The 20,466-nt window shown below is 41.4% G+C and overlaps 2 protein-coding genes across 4 annotated transcripts in view; one reads left to right on the top strand and one right to left on the bottom strand.

Moving 5' to 3' along the window:
* The first annotated feature begins 404 nt into the window (after positions 1-404).
* LOC148188075 (G protein-coupled receptor 35) lies at positions 405-6,455 on the top strand. Its single transcript, XM_088085360.1, has 2 exons — positions 405-515; positions 4,373-6,455. The coding sequence occupies exon 2, from the start codon at positions 4,381-4,383 to the stop codon at positions 5,239-5,241; it is 861 nt and encodes a 286-aa protein (XP_087941486.1). The 5' UTR covers positions 405-515; positions 4,373-4,380; the 3' UTR covers positions 5,242-6,455.
* A 1,019-nt stretch (positions 6,456-7,474) lies between these two features.
* LOC121951356 (semaphorin-6B-like) overlaps positions 7,475-20,466 on the bottom strand; it is a 44,921-nt gene continuing 31,929 nt past the window's right edge. For all 3 annotated transcript variants that reach the window (XM_088085358.1, XM_088085357.1, XM_088085359.1), the window contains exons 14-17: positions 18,490-18,630; positions 17,141-17,218; positions 14,096-14,157; positions 7,475-12,719 (exon numbers count right to left, since the gene is read on the bottom strand). In XM_088085358.1, coding sequence (XP_087941484.1) covers positions 11,734-12,719; positions 14,096-14,157; positions 17,141-17,218; positions 18,490-18,630 — 1,267 coding nt within the window. In that variant the 3' untranslated portion in view covers positions 7,475-11,733. The remainder of the gene's footprint in view (positions 12,720-14,095; positions 14,158-17,140; positions 17,219-18,489; positions 18,631-20,466) is intronic.

Here is a 20,466-nt window from a genome sequence, read left to right as displayed (position 1 = left end):
CCCCTCTTGCAGTGTGGTCTTGTTTCTCCTCTTTAACACCGTGGCTGGAAATTACCACATGAGTTTCAGATTCAAAAGTGTAAATATGTATGGGTTAGGGTTAGGGGTTTGGGTTAGGGGTTAGGATTGTAAAGTTGAACACTCTGAAAGAAACAGCAGCATTCCCCCACATTAGGTCTAAAATGTCAACGCCCCCACAAATACAACACTGACTACAAATACAAACATGATGTGAAGAGTGGAAATGCAATAATAGAAACATGCTTTTTCATGGTGAGCACCAAGCACTGTTTCGCTTTCAACAGCAGAGATGATACGCATCACTTTAAATCTATGTGTGAAACTGTGTCTGCGGTCTGCTACGTTAGTAGATGTTCTGCTCTGTTTGTATCGCTTCTAGCCACATTGACTGACATGTGCACCGAAAAGAGAGGAAATGATTCATAAGCAACAGAGTTTCACACGAATCTTTACCATTTCGGCAAGAGTTATGCTCAGGTGAACAAGTTCAGTTGGTAAGTTCTGTTTTTTTATTTGATTATTTTGTGATTATTATATTTGTTTTGATGTATGTTTTTCTTCCTTTTACTGTTAGTGCTAAATAAAAGTGATTATTTGGCTTGTAACCATAAGGGAACCTGTTTTGATGATTTGTGGCACTTTTCTTTTAAAGCCGCTACAAAAGTTTTGTCAAACAGTGCTATATAGAACCAACAGAGGTGACAAAAAAAATAGATTTGATTTAAAATTTTGAGCCAGGGGCCCCTTAAAGACTGACATTTTTACTTGAACAACAACGATAATAATGATAATAATAATAATAATAATAATAGTGATAATAATAATACTAATAATAATAATAACGATTATGATTACAATTATTATTATGATTACTATTATTATTATTATTATTAGTATTATTATTATTATTATTATTATTATTATTATTATTATTATTATTATTGTTATTATTATTATATTTTTTAATTTTTGTTTTCAAAATGATGGCTTGAAGATTCAGTATCCTGACCTAAATGCTTACTGAGAACCACAATATTTAACCTTTTCAAACCTTGAATGTTTTTGTGCAAATGGCAAACAAAAAGGTGGGAGCCACTGCTTTAAAGGGACAGTTTAAATTTTTTTTAAGTGGGGTTGTATGAGGTACTTATCCATAGTCAGTGTATTACCTGCAGAAGATGATGGTCGGCACATCCCCAGTTTGGAGGTGGCAGGAGTACCACCCATAGATGTATAATAATAACTTGAAAACGGACCCCAAGATGTCGTCTGTTCAGTTGATTGGGAAATGCTTGGCCGGTGCAAACACCAAAAAAGTTTCCAGCTCCTTGGTGTACATCTGCTGTAGTTGGCCCACTAAATATGCACAGCAGTGTTTCTCCCACCTGCGAGCTCTTGCTCTGCTCATTGACTTTATGTGAAATAGAAAACCTCCACAGTGGAAAGGTTAATAATTTACCATGTTTACAGTTTGAGTGTCCTGTCAACAGTTTTACAGGCGTGTCCTTTAAAATGGTGATCTATGTAGAAAATCCTTTTTTTAAGATAATTTTTTTTCGACAATACCACAAATGGCCACAGAAAAACTTGGAAGCAAAGCTGAGCTGCTTTCCTGAGGGCCTGCTGCACAATCTAAGCAATGCACAGCTGTTGATTGGTGGCCAGTTGCAAATTTTTGCCACTTAAAAAAAATCAATAGTATTCAATAGAGTACATCTAAAGACTGTTTCACTGTACTTTCTTGAGAGTATTTTTAACAATTTACTTCACTGTCAGACAGCCTGTGATGTTTTAGTTCCTCATTTATGTTCTTGTAAAAGCCACCAGACACTTGTAGAGAATAACAGTCATTTTGGCTCTCTGAACACAGTTGCTGCTGGTCTACTGCTGCCTCGATCAATTACTTTGTGTTATTAATATTATCCTGTAAGTTCACTGTTTGTAGGCTATTTAACATGTTTTTATTATTTCCTCAGTAAACTAAACTAAAAGAAAATGAAGAACCACTAGAAAACCTCTAAAGATCAATACAGGTTTCAAATGTTCTCTACTGGTTTTCTGCTTACTTTAATTTGGGTCATGAAACACAAGATGGGCCCTAAACAACCACATATTTTTGTGTTTCCTGTTCTATTTAGCAACTCAACCAACAGCACCAAACTGCGTAGAAACCAAGATTTTTTGTGTATATGAGCTAATCTGATTAAGGGATGAGTTGCTATGCAGGTGTCACTATTTCTATTGAACTCCTCTGGAAATGAGGATGAGTCAAAGGAAGTAAATACCACTTCCTGCATGATAAGCTGCTATGATAACATTCTAACGTGTTGAATGTGGTACTGAAATTACGCGAATGTTGATTATATCAAATTCAAGGACAGCTTAACATTTTTATTATGTGCTCATATGTTCGCTGAAACAGTTTGTAATGATGTAATCATTCATCTCGTCCTCATTGGTCATTTACTAACGGGATTCCAGCGTAAGAGACGGGGGGACAAAGTTCTCAGTCCAACTAAAAAAGAAAGACAAAAAATATTGGGCTGTGGCGTGAGAAAGAAGTGAGCTTACCAAACCTCTGTAGGCTGCTCCTCATCCCTGCTTGAGGTTGGCACCACAAGGCTACATTAACTGATGCTGACACTGTTATTGTGGTGTTTGTATTTTTTTTTAATAATTCAATCATTAACATTTTTTGAGATATGCCTAATTTTTACTGCAGTCTGCTTTGAATGACTGGCTGTCTGTGAACCGTCCCTTCAGTGTATTGGCTGAGACAACCCAAACCAACATCAAAGAACAAGTAGCGATGAAGGCCGACTGTTGCGTCGCGGCGCGTCTTCACGCGACGACGACGCAAAAGTTCAATTATTTCAACTCGAGCGTTGGACGCACCACGCAATCGCGTCCATCGCGTCGCCCGGCAAAATGAGGCGTCAAATCGCGTCTTTGCATTGACTTTGTATGTAATCTTGAGGCGCAATCATTTTTAATCGCGTTTGGTGGGTACGCACTGTTAGGAATCAAATGACAGCAAAAAAACTGCATGAGACGAGCATACAGTGGGCATGTCTGTAAAGGGAGACTCATGGGTACCAACAGAACCTATTTTCATTCTGATATCTTGAGGTCAGAGGTCAAGGGACCCCGGTGAAATAGCCATGCCCTTTTTCCATCACCAAAATTTTGCCTATCTTCATAACGCCTAGATTCATGTGATACCAGTATCATCACTCTAGCTTTAAAACTCACAGCCTCTTATAGACAGAAATGTCGATCGACAATTTTTAAAAAATTAACCCTGTACCATAATTGTATTGTGAATAATGTATTAATGCTGACAGCCCTATGCATAATACATCCACTTTCCCTTTCTTAAGACTAGACAACATGTCAGTAATCACATTTTAAATCCACTCTGCTCAGTGTATTCTCAAGTTTAAGATTAGGGTATCATACATTGCACTTGCATTTTGAACTATTATTTCTAATACACTGACACTGAACTGAACTGAACAATGGACATTTACCTTAAATTAATGAACAATAAAACGCTTACCAGGCTCCTGGTAAATTTTAATTGTGCAACATTTTGATCTAACAGAGATCTTCATCTGGCATTTTCAAATCATTATAACGGAGCAGATCAAGCAGTACAAAGACACAAGCACATTTATCTCTCAGGTGATTGTGATCTGCTTGATTGAGAGACAACCTACTCGGATTGAGCCAATCAGAGCAGAGCTGACAGGCACTCACTAGCATTCCCACATTGGATATTTACCAGAAGCTAGTGAACAACTGCTTCTGCAAAAAGACAGTGGCTGAAACATAATGTTACCTAATGCAACAAATTTGTCTCAAACTCCCGCCCCCTTGACCTAAGTTACTTGTTTGCGTTCCTCACTTCTGTTTCTCTGCCTGTGTGGCTAATCAATGGAAATGATTTTACTCACTGACAGATTCTGCTGGCTCTGACACTGATTCAACCTGCTGAATCACAAAACAGACAAGGGCCGACTAGTTCCTCCACAGCTCCTCCTTCTAATCCAAAGTTGATGGCAATGGCCCAAATGCAAGACTCGAGGGTTCGAATATTATTACAGTCCATGGCTGAATCGTCAGAGTACTATTTGAACAGGAAGAATAATTATAGCAAGCAAAAAGTGTTTTTAGATGTGCATTTTGGCATGTCAGTGTTGTTTGTTGACCTGAAAAATGCGAATCTATCCGTGAATAAGGTGAGATCCAGTAAGCGGTATTGAATAATCACTAAGTGTCTTGTTGGAGTTGCATCTCAGTGTTTACTCCCTGTCTAAACTAACATACTAATTATATTTCATCCCAACAGCTGGAAGTATGTGCACCAACACCACCAACACCACCAACACTCATTGCCCTGTGGAGCCCCTTCAGGGTTTGGGTTACAGCTTTGTGTTCGTCCTGGGTTTCCTCGTCAATGCTGCAGCTCTGCGAGCCTTCATCGCTAAACGGGACTCCTGGACAGACACCCACGTCTACATGTTCAACCTGGTGTTAGCTGATTCTGCCCTCATCCTCTTCCTTCCCTTAAGGGTCTACGATGCCTTTTACTGCCTGGAAAAGACTTACTTTTGTACTAGTCTCATTTTCACACATTTTATCAACATGTACGCCAGCATCATGACTACCATGGCCATCAGTGTCCAGCGCTACCTGGTCATAAGGTTCCCGCTGCAGGCCAGATTGTGGAGGAAGAAGAAACACACAGCGCTTGCAGTGTGTTTGGTCTTTTGGGGTTTACTTGTGACAATATGTTTTATATTCAAAGAGGACAACAAGCCTGATAACCTCTGGACCTGTTACGAAAGATGTAAAAATAAACCAATCCAACCGGAATTTATTAGCATTCTGGTATGTCTCGGCTTCCTCGTCCCACTGGCGATCATTGTCTTCTGTTCCAGCCGCATCATCTGCATCCTGTCAAAAGAAGACGATAAGTCAGAGGAAAAGAAAAGCACCATCAGTATCGTAACAGCAAACATGATTGTGTTCATCTTCTGCTACACACCGATCCATGTTGCCTTTGTTGTCAACTACTTTCAGGAACTACCCCCAAACTGGCAGACTGAACACCCACCTGCACACTTGTATTTGCTCGTGTCTGAGTGGATCGCCTCCACAAACTGCTGTTTTGATTCCATCAGTTATTATTTTCTATTGAAACAGTTTTATTCATAGTAAAGTAGGAGTTCAAGCATTTATGTATAATTATTTCAGACTGCACAATATAAAATATGTGATATTGCTGAAGGGGTACTCCAAAGATCTTACACATTGCATTCAGTTCGCTGGTCATGATGAGTAATAGCTAGACTGTATAATGTGCTTCTGAGAGGAGTTTGAAAAAAATTAAAGATTAATATCACATTTTTTAGATAAAGCTGCATTATAATGATAACAGACAGTCCTATCTATCATCATTATTATTATTATTATCATTAATAATAATAATGAACTGGAAGAGTGGGCACACGTGGACATTTAGTGGCTAGTTTGAACAGTTTGTACCTGGTACAAACATGCATCTTGGGTGATTTGATCATTAGTGGAGAGCGCTAAATACAAGTGCTAACAGCCACCAAGACGCATTGTAATCCTTTTCTTCAAACCACTTTTTGAGGTGTTCTGGGATACATTTGACCACATGTTTGAAAAATACTAATTCATCCTGATCTTTTCCTGACAAGGACTATGCTATCAGCACAGGATGTGGTGGTTGTTTTGGTGACAGCATGCTAACGCTCTATAACATGCTTATTTTAAGTCGGATGAAGTGTCGCTTGACCGTCCATCGTTTCGCCCTATGGAAGGAGACGTGTCTCCAGCAGTACAGACAACCGCTAACTTGACAAGCAAGCAGCTAGCAGAAGTGTGGACGCAATAACCACGAGATGATGGCAGTAACAAAATCTGAACACAAGTGGTCATCAGCAGAAGCCTGAACACATGTTAATACCAGGTGTAAATAAGGTTCAAATGAGAGACCCTAATGAGTTGCATTATGGGAATTGTAGGATGCAGCTTGATACATCCCAGAGACTAAAAGTCAGGATATCTTGAATTCTGTTGCTCTGCTACCGACCACTTTTTTAAAAACGATTTTTTTTTGCTATGCTATTGCAACAAACATCAACACCTTTGCACCTTTTTACACTTATTTTCTACTGTTTCCTTTAGCTTTATACTATGAAACTCAAAGCAACAAGAAAAACAAAATATATGTACATCGCTTCCAAAATTCAGACAAAAAATCTTGCTTTTAATTTTTTTTGGACACAGGTATTTCTTTTTCAAAGCTGTTCTACAAATTAACTCATTTGAATGTCTTGACTGATGTATTTGTTTTGCATCTATTCTAAACTTTGTTTTTGTAAATAAACAAATTAGTCTTATTTCAATCTGACTCACTCTTGAAACAACTGCTGCACACTGTGGAAGCACAATATTTTTTATTTTTAATTGTGCAATGTTTAAGTCCAACAAATCCCTAAATTTGAGAGCATGTGTGTTAATTATAAGAATAATTTCTTGGTTGGTTCATGATAATCAGCTATGTTTACAATTCTTACAGCTTTCCTCTGTAACATAAAAATTGGATTTGTGATTGTTTTATTTCCCCAAACTTCCACACAGTAGATAATGTATGCAGCAATAAAAGAAAAATGCAATATACATATAATATACATATTGTATTGTACATAGGTATTTATTATAAATTACTTATTATATGTATTGTTAACGATATATCTGTATGCATACTGACAGAACAAAATGTACCTAAAAGGATTACATCAGACTTTGTCTAAATCATCAAGTTGCTGTATGAACTCTTCACCTGCTTTTGGATGTTCATGGGTATACACATTGTGTGTGTGTGTGTGTGTGTTGTGGGATATAAATACCTGTTATATAACTCAACCTTTTGTTGACCTTACTGCTCTCTGTGTGATGTTCAAAGCATTTTATCAAAGCAGAGAATGAGCCGTATTCTCGTCTCTTCACCAGACCTCTCAGCAAAACTCCTCTCTGTGCTCAGATCAGCAGCACAAACACACGACGTCCAGTCAACACACAGGCAGGCGCCCATGAGAGTTCAATCCTTTCACTCCCTCACAAAGGCTAAGAGAAGGCCAGTGTCCAGCTCCCTCTTGTGGTGAGGAAAGTAAATGCTTAAACAATTTCCCGCTGCCTTTCTGTTGCGGAGTTGTTGTGAAGTTTGAACCTGCCAATCTAATGACAAATACATCTCATTTATACAAAATAAAGTGCAATAATGGCATCACTGGAGACTGCTGTGCAGTAATTGCATTTGTAAATGTGTGCGTTTGCGTGTTTATGCGTGGGTGCGCTCATAATGATATGCATTTATTTCAATGAGTGCATTCAGAACCACACTCGACAACATTAGCAGTCAATTATATAATGCCATTTAATAGCAGTACTCCAAAGATCGATGGTTATTATAACAGCAGTAACTTAGCAACTGCAAAAAAAAAAAAAAAAAGGAAAGAAAAAGAAAAAAAACTCAGCAGGCATCAGTCAAATGAGAAGGCTCAGTTCTGGCTGAGATCAGGCCTGCGACTCTACTCTAATAACAGGAAACAGCTGAGCTCAGCAGTCAGCCAAAGTCACGTAAATACTGTACATACATCTTATTCACAGCATTGTCACCGAAGAGAGAAAAAAACTCACACTTCAAACACAGTCCTGTCTCAGAAGAGCATCAACGACCTTCAGGGTGATTATTTACACTATTCACAAATGATACAGATCGGCTCCGTTTCAAAATGCAAAACAAAAACAGAAACGTTTTTGTGCTTTTCCTTATTACTGCACAGTATAATGACTATTAACCAAAACAATGAGTACATTCATTCACTCACAATGCTGACAAAAATTTTCAAGATCCTCCAGTATGGCAGTTGGTTGGTGATGACGGACAGACAATCACTAGACTGCAGAACAAGACGAAAAGTCCTGAATTAGGACACAAAATGAAATACACAGTGTTCCCTCACAGCTTCTCTCAGTCCATTTGAAGGTTTGCTTATGAACTAAATCATTACTGTTACACATTCTGGAATAAACACGGCTCATGTCATGGCGTCAGTGAATACATTGCAGTATAATCATAAAGGGCATGACAAAGTGTCTGTGTTCATTCTTACATATTTACAGTTTATACGTGTGACGTGGACGTAGTTTATAAACAGGCCCTCAAACTCCGCTGGTAGCATTCAGTGTCATCGAGGAGCTGAAACAAACGATTCCAACAGTACAAGCCGACATCTAAATAAAAAAATTATATATAACATTCAGCATGTGAAGGTCAAAGGCATACATATTACAAGTATACTGCAATAAGTAAGTGCACAGTACACCAAGTGCACTGTTGACTGAAATGGTCTTCATGGCACTTTAAAACAAGTTTCTCTCAGTTTTTTGCTTCAGTAATCAGGCATCAGTAAATCATTCATGGTTTTGGCACACAGATGTAAAAAAAAGAAAGTAAAAGTAGTTTTAAAGGAATACTTCACTCACAAGATGACCACTTGTGTATCACTTAGTCATGCCATGTTACCTTGTAATTACTTTGAAAACTTTGTTTTTTCTTGTATGCCTGGCAATGGCTGACATATTGATTTATTGATCAATTGGGGTCCACATTTCACAACAGTAAAACTACATCAAAACATCCGTTTAAAAACTCTCACACAATTCGTGCAGTATAATCCAAGTTTAATTTTTTTTCTAAAACATTACAATTTAAAACTCAAAGCCAGACTCCAAGGCTTAATCTCAACACAACCTTTACCGCTCCACCTTGCGTGTTCACATTTGGGAGCAGGGTGTCACTATTCTTGAGGGGTAGGGTGAAATTTTCGGCCCTCAAGTGGAAGTTTTTCAGAGGCACCGTTCAAGCTGAGTGTTATGAGAAATCATCAGCAAAAGGGCTGCACAAGAAACAAATTAAACCCAAAAATGTATTTTATTCGACAATAGCGAATTTAAAAATGATGTATTATGCTCTTTTTTTTTAGAAAAAGCAAATTACAGACATCCTTATTATGCTGATTTCTCTATAGATGACTAGCTAGCTAACGATACATTGTTATTGTTGATTTGTGCATCACAGTCCTGCATTGTGACGTATTTCCATGTCATATTCTCCCCTGTTGAATGGCATATGACGGCCAAAATTTACCAAAGTCCAGCAGCGAAGTTGCTTCACTTGTTACTGGTCCTCTTCTATCAGCGCAGACTGGCAGGGAAGGAGCAGCAGTTACGATCATCAGCTGACAGAGCCACACTGTTGGCCTGGTAGTAAAGCGAGTTTCTTTTTTATTTGAAGACTTGTTTGATCGATCGATCGATCAATAGTCTGAAACTGAAGAATTGCGAGCGTCCATGCTTTTCTATCTCTATCAGATAAATGGCAAATGTCTGTGATGGTATCATTATTGCCATATTGCCAAAAACAAGAAATGGGATTATGCCTAATGCTTAATTGTTTTTTTTAAGAGAGAATGAATGTTTGTGAAGAACTGGTCATACAACTAAGTAAATCAGACTTGGATTATACTGCACAAGTTGTGTGAGAATTTTTCGACAGATATTTTGACATAGTATTGCTGTTATTGAACGTGGTCCTTAATCCATCAATAAATCAATATGTTCCCCATTTCCATGGTGGCATAAGAGAATAACATTTTCTCATGAATTCAAGCTCACACGGCACGAGTAACTGATTCACAAACGGTCATTTCGTGGCTGAAGAATTCCTTTTAGCATCTTGGTGATTTCAATCTTGGAGCAGGTTGATATGAAACTTATATGAAAACAGATTTTCATACATTAATAGCTATAATGACATGATAAATGTCTTTTTTTTTTTGTTTGCAAGCTAGTGCCAGATATTTTTTTTTTTGGAGTTACTGTTTGTTTTACATTATCTAAATTAAAGTTTACTATGTACAGATAAACCACATATTGCTGCTCACCACAAGGTCAGCACAAACCAGCGTTCATTTGTCCACCACTGACTGGGACTGAAAATCAAGTCATCTGATCACTCGTAGCAAATTTTTCCACAGTCATAGTGGGTGCACCTCATCTCATCAACTCATACTTGCTTTTGTCTTCTTTATTTTGTCTCTTTTTTTATGACTCCCATCTCCTCGCTAACACGCTCACACCATGTTGTGTTGATCTAAACGCCGGTTGCTTCATGGCACTGGACACTTTGATGGGCGGGATATATAGTCCCATTTGCCTGGTGGGAACATTTCCATTAACCCTATTGGCTTTGAGTTGGGCCACAGCTTCAATCATTGCAACTGTAACTGTCACTTTGCTCTGCATCATGTCTGCAAGACCTTGACCCACTGTGGGCTTAAGGGGAAATGTTGCCCAATAAAACCGAACTGTGTTCTATAATTCAGCATTAATGAATGTGTCTGTGTGTGTGTGTGTGTGTGTGTGTGTGTGTGTGTGTCTGTGCGTGTGTGTGTGTGTGTGTAAAAACCCTAAGGTGACAGTGAAGGACAGGGTGTTCATATATTGCAGTGCCTTTACTTTAAATCCTCCTCTTTCGTTCCTCCCAGCTCTGATGTTTCAGTCAGTCCAGCGTTCGGGTGCAATCTCCCCAGACATCCTCGTGGAATTATTGGTCATTAAAGAGTACACGGAGTGTAAGGAGGAGGCAAACGAATAGAGCGATGGACGGCTTAGATGCCGTCATTTACAGAGAGCATGCGGTTGGCAGAAATAGTGCTGACATTTCAGTCCTGCACTCTGCTCTCCAACGACGTGAGTTATGGTCCCACAGCCCTGTGAGACAGGTCCGAGGCATTTGGCACACACGTCGTGCTTTTCGTACACACGGAATACTAAATACCCTCCCCGTCACCTGTACAAAAAAATGACTTCTGTGTGTGTGCAGCAAAGAGGGAAAGAGAGAGAAAAGGGACCGAGAGAAGCGTTTCCTCATCGTTCATTAGATTTGTGTTTACAGAATGACTTCAGTTTTTTGTCTGATGAGTCGCCTGCAGCTTCGGATACTTTTACGACATTCAGATTTTGCAATTTCACTTCAAGTACCTTGTTGGCAATCAAACCAACAGGTAATATAGCGTGGAACAGATGGGTGGCAGTCTTGTTAATGTTATCCAAGAGGGGGAAAGCGCCCCACTCCTGTAGCAGTGTCAGACTCTGCAGCCTCAGTTGTTCTGCACAGAGAAGGCAGCTTCTAAGAGACATGTCCATCTTTGTCTCCGTCATCTCTTCCCCTGGTCTTTCTGTCTTTCTTTCTTTCTTTCTTTCTCCTCCCTCGTCCCTGCTGTCGCTGAGTAGCAGGATAGAGGCAACTCTGCAATGCAGACACAGCAACAACCTCGGTCCATTTGACCAATTAGTGTGAGCCAGGATATGAGTGGCAGACCCAGCAGCCAGTCATAAAGAGAGACTCATCATGGGGCGTAACGGAGGAGGGGGGGGGGGGTGCCTGAGACACAGAGGAGATCAGAGGGGCTGAATGACAAATAAAGATGAAGGAGAAGAGGAGGGAAGGGAGAGAGGGATGGACAGAATGAGAAAGAAAGAGGAAAGACAGATCTATGTAAATAAAGCAGGCAGCCGGACATGGAAAAGCTCCCTTCATTCCCTCATGAGTCACTGGCCAGCCTGAGTCCTATCACTGCAGTTCTTCTTACTCATCAGCTGGCTGAGATCCACCAGCTCGCCCAGCTCCCCTCGCTCCAGGGCCCCTCGCAGCAGAGCCCTGCTCAGCCCAGGGGTGTGTTGCTGGGACACGTAAGCCTGGCTGCTGGGAGCGGGCATGGAGGGCGGAGGCAGGGGGACGGGGACCATGCCGTGGCTGCTCAGGATGTATCCTTCGGGGGCTGGCCAGCGCAAAGGCAGCGGCTCGCCGTACTCCATAGGGGCGCTGGGTGCCGAGACCACCCTCCGGCGCTCAGGCGAGTCCTGGGGGGTCATGGGGTACACGTATTCTCCTGCAGACTTCCTGAGAGGGGCCTTGGGTGTCCCCCTCACTGCTTTTTCTTGCTTGCTCAGGCAGACATAGTGCTGGCGTGGCGTGTCGTTCCCTCGGCTCTCACCGCCGTGTCTCCCGCCTCCCCCTTGCTGGAAGAGTCTGGTGGTCAGGTAGACGGAGGGGGGAATGCGGCAGGGTGAACCCAGACCCACAGAGCCTCCCCCCAGGTACGTCTGGCTGGTGTCCCACCCTCCGGAGTTGGAGTCAGACAGTCGTAGGCCTCTGCGTTTCTGCTGGGGCGTGTGCTCGGGGGTTGGCAGGAAGCCCGGGTCGAGCTCCCCTGACTTCACCCAACCGTTGGGCATGACAAACAGGGTTTCCCCGCCCTGGGAGCAGGGGCGCTCCCCGCCTCCTTGCCGTGTCACGCTTAGCACGGAACCTCCCATCCCGCCGCCGTTACTCAGCAGGCCTCTTTCACGCCGCTGGATGGAGGACTGTGAGGAAGAGCCGTGGCGACGGTTGGTGGGCTTGTGGGCCATTATCCAGCAGACAGCGAGGCCAGAGAGTGCCGCCCCGATGGTGAACGCAGACACTGCGGACGCCACAAGCAGGTTGAGGGAGACCAAGCTCTCTGGTTCGATCAGCAAACTCTGCTGCAGAATTCCTGAAGATTAAGAGACAGAATTATGAAGATGACATTTAGTAGAGCAGCACAATGTCTGTCCACAGGGTGCAGTTTAAAATTATCATTACATATACTACCATTCAGCTACTTAGTGCTGTTCCCCTACCAAGATATAATGCATCATAATAAATCAATAACTACAATAACTCTCATAATTGGTGATCATGTCTTTCAGCATTAAATGGTGATTATCTTTAAAAGGAGCTCCTCTCCAGTCTGGCCTTGAGGCTCCACAGGCTCCAGGTTCAGAGAGGCCTGCACTTGTCATCAGCGCCGCTCAGACCACAGCAGCTGACTCTCCTTTTCTCCTCTTTTCTCTTCACACTTTCCATCCTGCAGCCCGGTCAGAGAGTCTCTCCTCGCAGCATACCATTACCTCAGTGTTTCCACCCCAACTCTAATCACTCCCATCTGCAGACACAGCAGCACATGCCTGTCCCTGGCTCTGCCTCTGCTGCGCTTTCACTGCTCGGATTAGAGTCTGTCAGGTCTGCAGCCTGGCATCGCTGACTTCTACCGCTATCAGTTTCTAAGAGCAGGATGAAAACTAGAAGCCCATTCATCAGTCAAAAGCAAATGAGTGTGATGAGGGACATAAATGTGCAATGATTCTGGAAATTCATATCTAAACAAGAGGATTTTATGACTGTGACTCTGGCCTAAAGCAGGCAGAACAGTTCAGAAAGAATCTGCTGGAGAGGAAATGACTTTTTTTTTTTTTTTTTTTTGGTTTTCCACTGACTCTGAATTTCAGAGCAAGGTTCAAAGAGGCCCTCTGCAGCGACATCTGAGCCTCTCAACAGAAGTGACATCAGGTTTTTTTATGCTAAGCTATTTCCAGTTTTCTCGCCGGCTACCCTCGGTCATTCCTCTCTCAGAAGATCAGCTTTGAGAGAACAAAGCCTTGTGACCAGGGGAATTTTGCATTTCCCATCCTGCAGTCTGCAGCGGTATTGTCTACCAGCAGTTACATCCCCCCTAATTAAACTTTTTCACTCTGAGAGCGTTTTGACCTGTAAGCAGTGAGGTTGAAACCAAAATCCCACTTCGACTCCCAACTGATTCAGCTCTGAGAAAGACACCAAAATACTAATATCAGTTGCTAATATCAAGGTTGAGTGAATCTTGCTGAGTTGGGGAGGAAATCACATTAGACCTAGAATTAGATTAAAGTGTGCTAAATTACAGAAATTGTGAAAAATATTCTCTCACTTGGTTGAATCTTTTTTTTTTTCAGAACACAATGTTCAGTGACAAGCAGACAGGCGTAATAAGGGATTGAGCCACTAGGTGGCGCCTGCCCTCAGTTCGCTGTGCACAGGCAGCAGCATCCATGTCACAGTGCTGCAACCTACCATCGCAGTCTCCTAGATGGGAGGTGGTGTTTCCATATTCCACATCTTGTTGAAAAGGCAGCCTGCAGTCACACAGAGATCAGCACATCAGACACATCAACATTTCTCTTTACATGCAAACAGCGCACAACTGGAAACATGCCATTATAGCGCTCTTAATTCTCTGCAGTTAAAGTATATCATCTTTCATGGCAGCATGTAACAGATACTTGCAGTCTAACAATACAGAAACACATAAAAATACATCTGATTAAAATAACTCATGCCAATGTATGAATTACACCAAAATGTTCACATCTGCATAGAAAATTGCACATTAATGGGGACATTTGTTGATCGTAATCAATCAAATTGATATGACACGTATTGATGTGTCATGCAGTGTAATAGGATACACTATTGATGCCATTATTGATTTTCTCTTTTTGCTCGGAGTACCTCAGTGAGGTCAGAGGTCAGGGTCAGCCCTACAGATGATGACGAGAGCAGCAAGAAGGGATTATGATACTGGGTTCAATTTTTGACTGTGATACAGATACTCTTAATACTTAGTATAAAGGGAATGTGAATTTATAAAGGATAATGGCAGTAATTATTTTAAAACTATTATTTATTCATTAATAAAATATGGTATTTAAAACCATAAAATGATGAATCATATACTATACAGCCACCTGTCTTTACTGGTTACAAAATGAAAATAATCTGAACTTTTACATCTTCAAAACGACAATTAAAAATTACACCGTTATTTCACAGCTTTATTTTAACGTCCTGTAAAAAAAAGATTAAAAAAAAACAAAACAAAACAGAAACAGAGGATGCTTGGATGACTGTGCCGCAGGATGTGAGTCGTGCTTTGGTGGTTTGTCACGTCACTGTTGCTTCTGTTCATAGGCACTAACATGAACGGGTTAAATAAGCTGCATTCACAGCATTTATAGCAGCAAACAACTATGTGCTATGTAAAGATAAAGTGGAGTAATGGCGAGAATGAAGCCTTGCTCCCTCTATGTTATAACCTATGTTTCTCTGTTTGTTGTTCTGGTAGGCAATCCAGCTGCACGTGCATGTGAGCGCATGTGTGTGTCCCACTGGCTAGTTAATCGCCGCTGCTCTGCATTGCACTCATATGGAAGTAACTGCTGATGTAGGGATGGTGACGTAGCACCCACCCTGCAGGTCCATCCCAGTTAACACTGTTAGCTGTCAGCACAATGTGATCTCATCCCTACTCGTCATATTTTAACAGAGGGGGCAGCCTTTCGCTTTGTATCTTGACGCTGGTGGTTGGGGGTTACGTTTAGGCAACAGAACTACTTGGTTAGGGTTGGGAAAAGATTGTGGTTGACATTAGTCATGCCGGTGCCTAACGACTGATGTGACAAAATAACTCAACAATGACGTTTAGTTTAACATAAGACACAAACACTGGTCTTCTGGGTCAAAGTCCTGATCTTGAGGAACCCATTCACCTCCCCTATTCACCACCTGCATTATGCAGACTTTCTCACTCTTGATACTATGTCTGTTGCTCTGAATGTCTAATAATTCACATTCAGACAACTTTATTTATCCCAGAAGGACAATTCAGTTTTACAATCTACCCACACCAAACATAAACAAACAAAGAATCAGCAATCAGCAGAAGTATGTCAGAGAGATCAACACATGCACACTGGCAACTCGTGTGGTCCTGTGCATACTGACTCACATGAGGACCAGGCAAAGATTTTTCAAAAAAAAAATCACACACAAATAAGTTACTGAATATAAATGAGACATTCTAATGTATTGCCGATGGGCTTTCATTGGAAATGGTTGAAAGCCTGTTGCGTCTCAAATAGGGTTGAGTATCTTTTTTTAATTTTTTTTTATGATACTTTGCTGAAACTGTGCGGTTAATGACACTAAAGAACGGCTTTTTAAAAATGATTTATTGCAAAGGTAAATTTAAACTTGAAACTGTTAAAGCACACTTATCAGTTTAAAGAATACTTAAATATATAAATGAAAAGCATTACTAACAAATTCACCTTATAAATAAAACCAAATTCAGCTCCAATAATTTGACACTAAATAACAGTTACAGAATTACTAACAGCAAACTTAATTTTGATTTGGGATCTGTATCTATCTGTAATTGCATCACCAATTCAGGAGAGACTCAGCGGAGAAAAATGTCTTATGTTAAGGAGCAGCTGCTCCACCTTAACAGTCCACCTTGAGGGAGACTGGTAAGCTAACTTAGCTTGCTAACTTCAGCGCTACGCTACTTCATTGTAAACAGCAGCTGACATGCAAGACATGGGAGCTTGGCTTGCATCCTCACGAGTTATTGCATTTAATTATTGACAAATAGCCTGAACTGTGCACACATTGCACTGCTGCCTCAATATCACTGTCACCAGCACACACACACACACACACACACACACACACACACACACACACACACACACACACACACACACACACACACACACACACACACACACACACACACACACACACACACACACACACACACACACACACACACACACACACACACACTGTCTGTCTCGCAACTTTTCCAGCTTGATTTTTTTGGCCGTTATTGTAATTTCTTACTCATGTATTCAGAATTTTCTGCATTAATTCGCATTTGCTCAGAGTTTGGGTTCAGTTACTGAGCAGCGTGTATCACTTTACACTTTACTTTCACTTTATTTCCGTTTCTTTTGTTTTCTACGTGTGTAACTATGTCCATGTTTCTCCTTGAGGGTGAAATAAATAAAAAAATTGGAGTCTTGCTTATTGACCCAGGAGCTTCTCTTAAACTACAAGAACACTCTACCATCTTTTCTGCATTTATTCACCTTATTTTACATGGCATAGCAAATTACATAATTAGTATTAGCTCTGTTGCCAGACCTTTCCGTGTACAAAATAAAGGAATGTTGTAACTTTGCCAGTAAAACTCTCTCCACATAATAAAACTTGTCCTGAGTGTGCAGACAGCAGGTCTGCAGAGGTAGGTGTGTGGGTGTGTGTTGTCCTCACCGCGTGCCTGGTCTCAGGAAGGAGCAGGTGCTGCCTCTGGTCCAGCCACAGTACGGGTCTCTGGAGGCTAGACAACTCCTACACACCAACGAATATAAAAAGTTGAGAAATGCTGAGCACTGACCCGTTTCTCACAACAGCAATTTGAGCATTTTAACAGGAAACTCTCTCGCTGGAAAACTTTGAAAAAGTTACCTATCAAAAGGGTGGCAGCTATGACATTAGCAGGGAAGTTGGGTAGCTTATTGCCCATCTGGGTATCATCAGGGTAACTTGTTGGGTTCAGCGGGTCATTAAAGGGATAGTTCACCCTCAAAATCAAAAATACATATTTTGTCTCTTACTTGTTTATCAGTCTAGATTGTTTTGGTGTAAGTTCTGGAAATATTGACTGTTAAGATGTCTGCTTTCTCATAAATATAATGGAACTAGAAGGCACTTGGCTTGTAGTGGTCAAAGCACCAAAGAAATACTCAAGAGCAACTGCTCACAACAAGATCTGTGGACTATCTTGAGAAAGTGGGTCATGGTTTCTGGGAAGAGACATTGCTATTTGAGCACCACAAGTTGAGTGCCATCTATATTCAACAGAAGGCAGACATTTCTACAGCCAATATCTCCAACACTCTGCAACTCACAGCAAAACAACCTGGATTGATAAATAGCACTACAGGTAAGTGGAGGATGTGTATTTTTGATTTTCAGATGAAGTGGCCCTTTAAGACCCTAAAATATGAAAAACTGTGTCATGACCCTTGGTTTGCTATTTGTTTTCCCCTTGTTTCATGTATTGATTCATGTTTAGTATGTGTCCTGTTTTATTCAGTATGTTTACTCCCCATACGTCATGTCTGGCTTTACGTGTTGTCTATGTGTGTTTTTCTGCCTTAGCAACTGACTAGTTTCACCTGTCCCTCACTAGTCCTGCAGTCAACTCACCTGTCGGGTTCTACTTCAAAATATCTTCTCTATATGTACAGTTATAAACAAATGCTTTCTAGGTATTCATAATGAAACATCTATGAAGCCTTGTGTAAATAGGATGTAAATAGGTAAATAGGATTTCCCAAGGATAAAATGTTCCCAGAATAAAAAAGCCAGCTGTAGTTTGACAAACATACATGCCACGCTTCCCCTGCTGACAGAAACAGGAGCAGAATTGCATCTTGTTTACTCAGAACAACAGCACTAACAGAGAGTGAGAGCACAGCGACAAAACAGAAGTTGGCCAGTAACTGTTGGCTAATGTCCATTATGGCATTTAAAGTGACCTAATTATCAGCCAAAGAAACACTAAAGGGAAGGAAAACTCTCTCCAAGGCAAAAACAGGTGACTGTGTGCCACTTACTTCATGCAGCGTGAGTGCAGGTGGCAGCGGGACGTCGGCACTCGGACCAGACAGGAGGGGAAAGCCAGCAGCAGAGTGTGACTGGTGCGGTCCAGCGACAGAGACAAGAGCTGACGAGCCTGAGGAGAGTCCTCACTACACCTGGAGACAGCGAGACACAAAAGTGTGAAGACGAGAGGCAGAGGGTAAGGAGCAAGCAGAGGGAGGTCAATGTATGTGTTTTGGCCCCAAATGAAGATGTGACAGGGTCGAAGGCCTCATCTGTTTGCACTTCAAGTCAGACAGACCCGTGCCCTAACCCTCGTACAAACATCAGCAGACACTGCACAGAGCCAGAGCTGTGTGGTCGAAAAAAATAAACTCTCTGTTGTGTTTGCTGCCAGCGGATGAAGCTAATATCCCCAGTTTTCTGCTATCATCTTTTGACAGTCAGGTCTTTCACAGTAATCGAAAGACAGTAATTAAATCTAAGTTGCAAAAAAAAGCCTGGATGAAATCTCAAAACAGGAACTGTTTGTATAAATTATGATCAAATCAACAACAAACAAGATGCTTATTTTCATCATCAAGTCAAATAAAGCTTAGACATTTAGTTGATAAATCAATAAGTCAGCCGCCAGGGAGCTATTCCCATACATTTAGTCATTTTTCGAGCTCAAAACTCCACAAACTCCACTGACTCCAGCCCCTAAAATGTGCACATTTTGGGCTTTTCTTTGGATTTTTTGTGTTTAGACTATTATTTGGATAAAGAAAAAGAGATAAAATATTAACTTTGGACTTCATAATATTTTTTGGACTAGAATGAAATTAATCACTCAATAATTAAGTGAATAATTGTAACACTGATCGATAAGAGTGACTGCAAGTTGCATCTCTCACATCAAACTCATTAAAGCTGTGGTACGCAGTTTGATTTTGGCATCAATGGCCAAAAATCCCATTATAAAATCTAAGTATATTGTAATTCAAGAGGCCACCAGACTCCTGCACCTCCACTTGGGTCTGTTTTCAAGCTTTAGAACATCTATCCAGTGATGAGACCAATCACAGGTCATTTCAGAGGAAGGGGGTTTATTGGCTGTTCAACAATTGCAGACATGTGTGAACGTCCCTTTGGTGAAAGCCTGATTCAATGGCGGAGAGTCCTGCAGGGAAAGTAGCTACTCCAGCATTGGCAACAACTGCCTTCACTGCAAAGCAACCCAAAAAAAGAAGGATGGACTCATCAAAAAGACAGTCTAAAAGAAAGACTGAATATAAACTAAGTAAAACACATGTCCATGTCAGCAGAGCATTTCAGAGATGGTGAGAAATTGTTGCTAAGGCCCTGAGTCACAGTGTGTCCTCCGCCTCACTCCCCACTGCTACAGACCCCCTCGCCAGGAGGAGAGCAACCAACAGCTTGGGGAGACAAACCCCCAATCAGTGGCTGCAGCAACCCCAATTAAGCCAACACAAGCCTCAGTGCCAGGGGACCAGACGACCAGACGACCCTGATAGTCAACAAACTTTCTGTAGCTGCCGTTACACCGGTTAGACCTGGTGATGCTGCTGGCTTCCAGCCTGCTGTGACACCAGGGACTGGGGTTTTGCGCATGCTGAATTCAAGCAGCCACAGCTGCTGAGTGAAGGTCCAGCTCCCGAGCTGCTGCCCCTTCTCCTCTGGGGGAAACAATCTACAGCAATAGCGAGCGACGCAGAGAGACGGTGGGGTGGTTAGCTTGCTAATTCTTGTCTCATTTGTGGTCTGACAAACAGTGACAGAGAGTGAGGCAGAGAAGGACTGAGCAAATGCTCAGGAAGTAAGATCAAGTAAATTTATGTATGGGAATATTGGGTAACTGTATGAAGCGCATGTGGTCACCTGGTGGGAGGGGCTGATGATGGAGACGGGAGAGCTACAGGAGGAGGGTGTATTTCCAGATTCTGCACATTCTGCCTTTTCCAGATGTCTACCTACCCCAGCTTTAACTA

This window comes from Plectropomus leopardus, chromosome 12 (assembly GCF_026936395.1).
Source record: "Plectropomus leopardus strain MGB_pleo_1.0 chromosome 12, ASM2693639v1, whole genome shotgun sequence".
NCBI classification, from domain to species: Eukaryota; Metazoa; Chordata; class Actinopteri; order Perciformes; family Serranidae; genus Plectropomus; species Plectropomus leopardus.
Note: the sequence above shows the minus strand (reverse complement) of the source record. Positions and strands in the feature narration are given on the sequence as shown.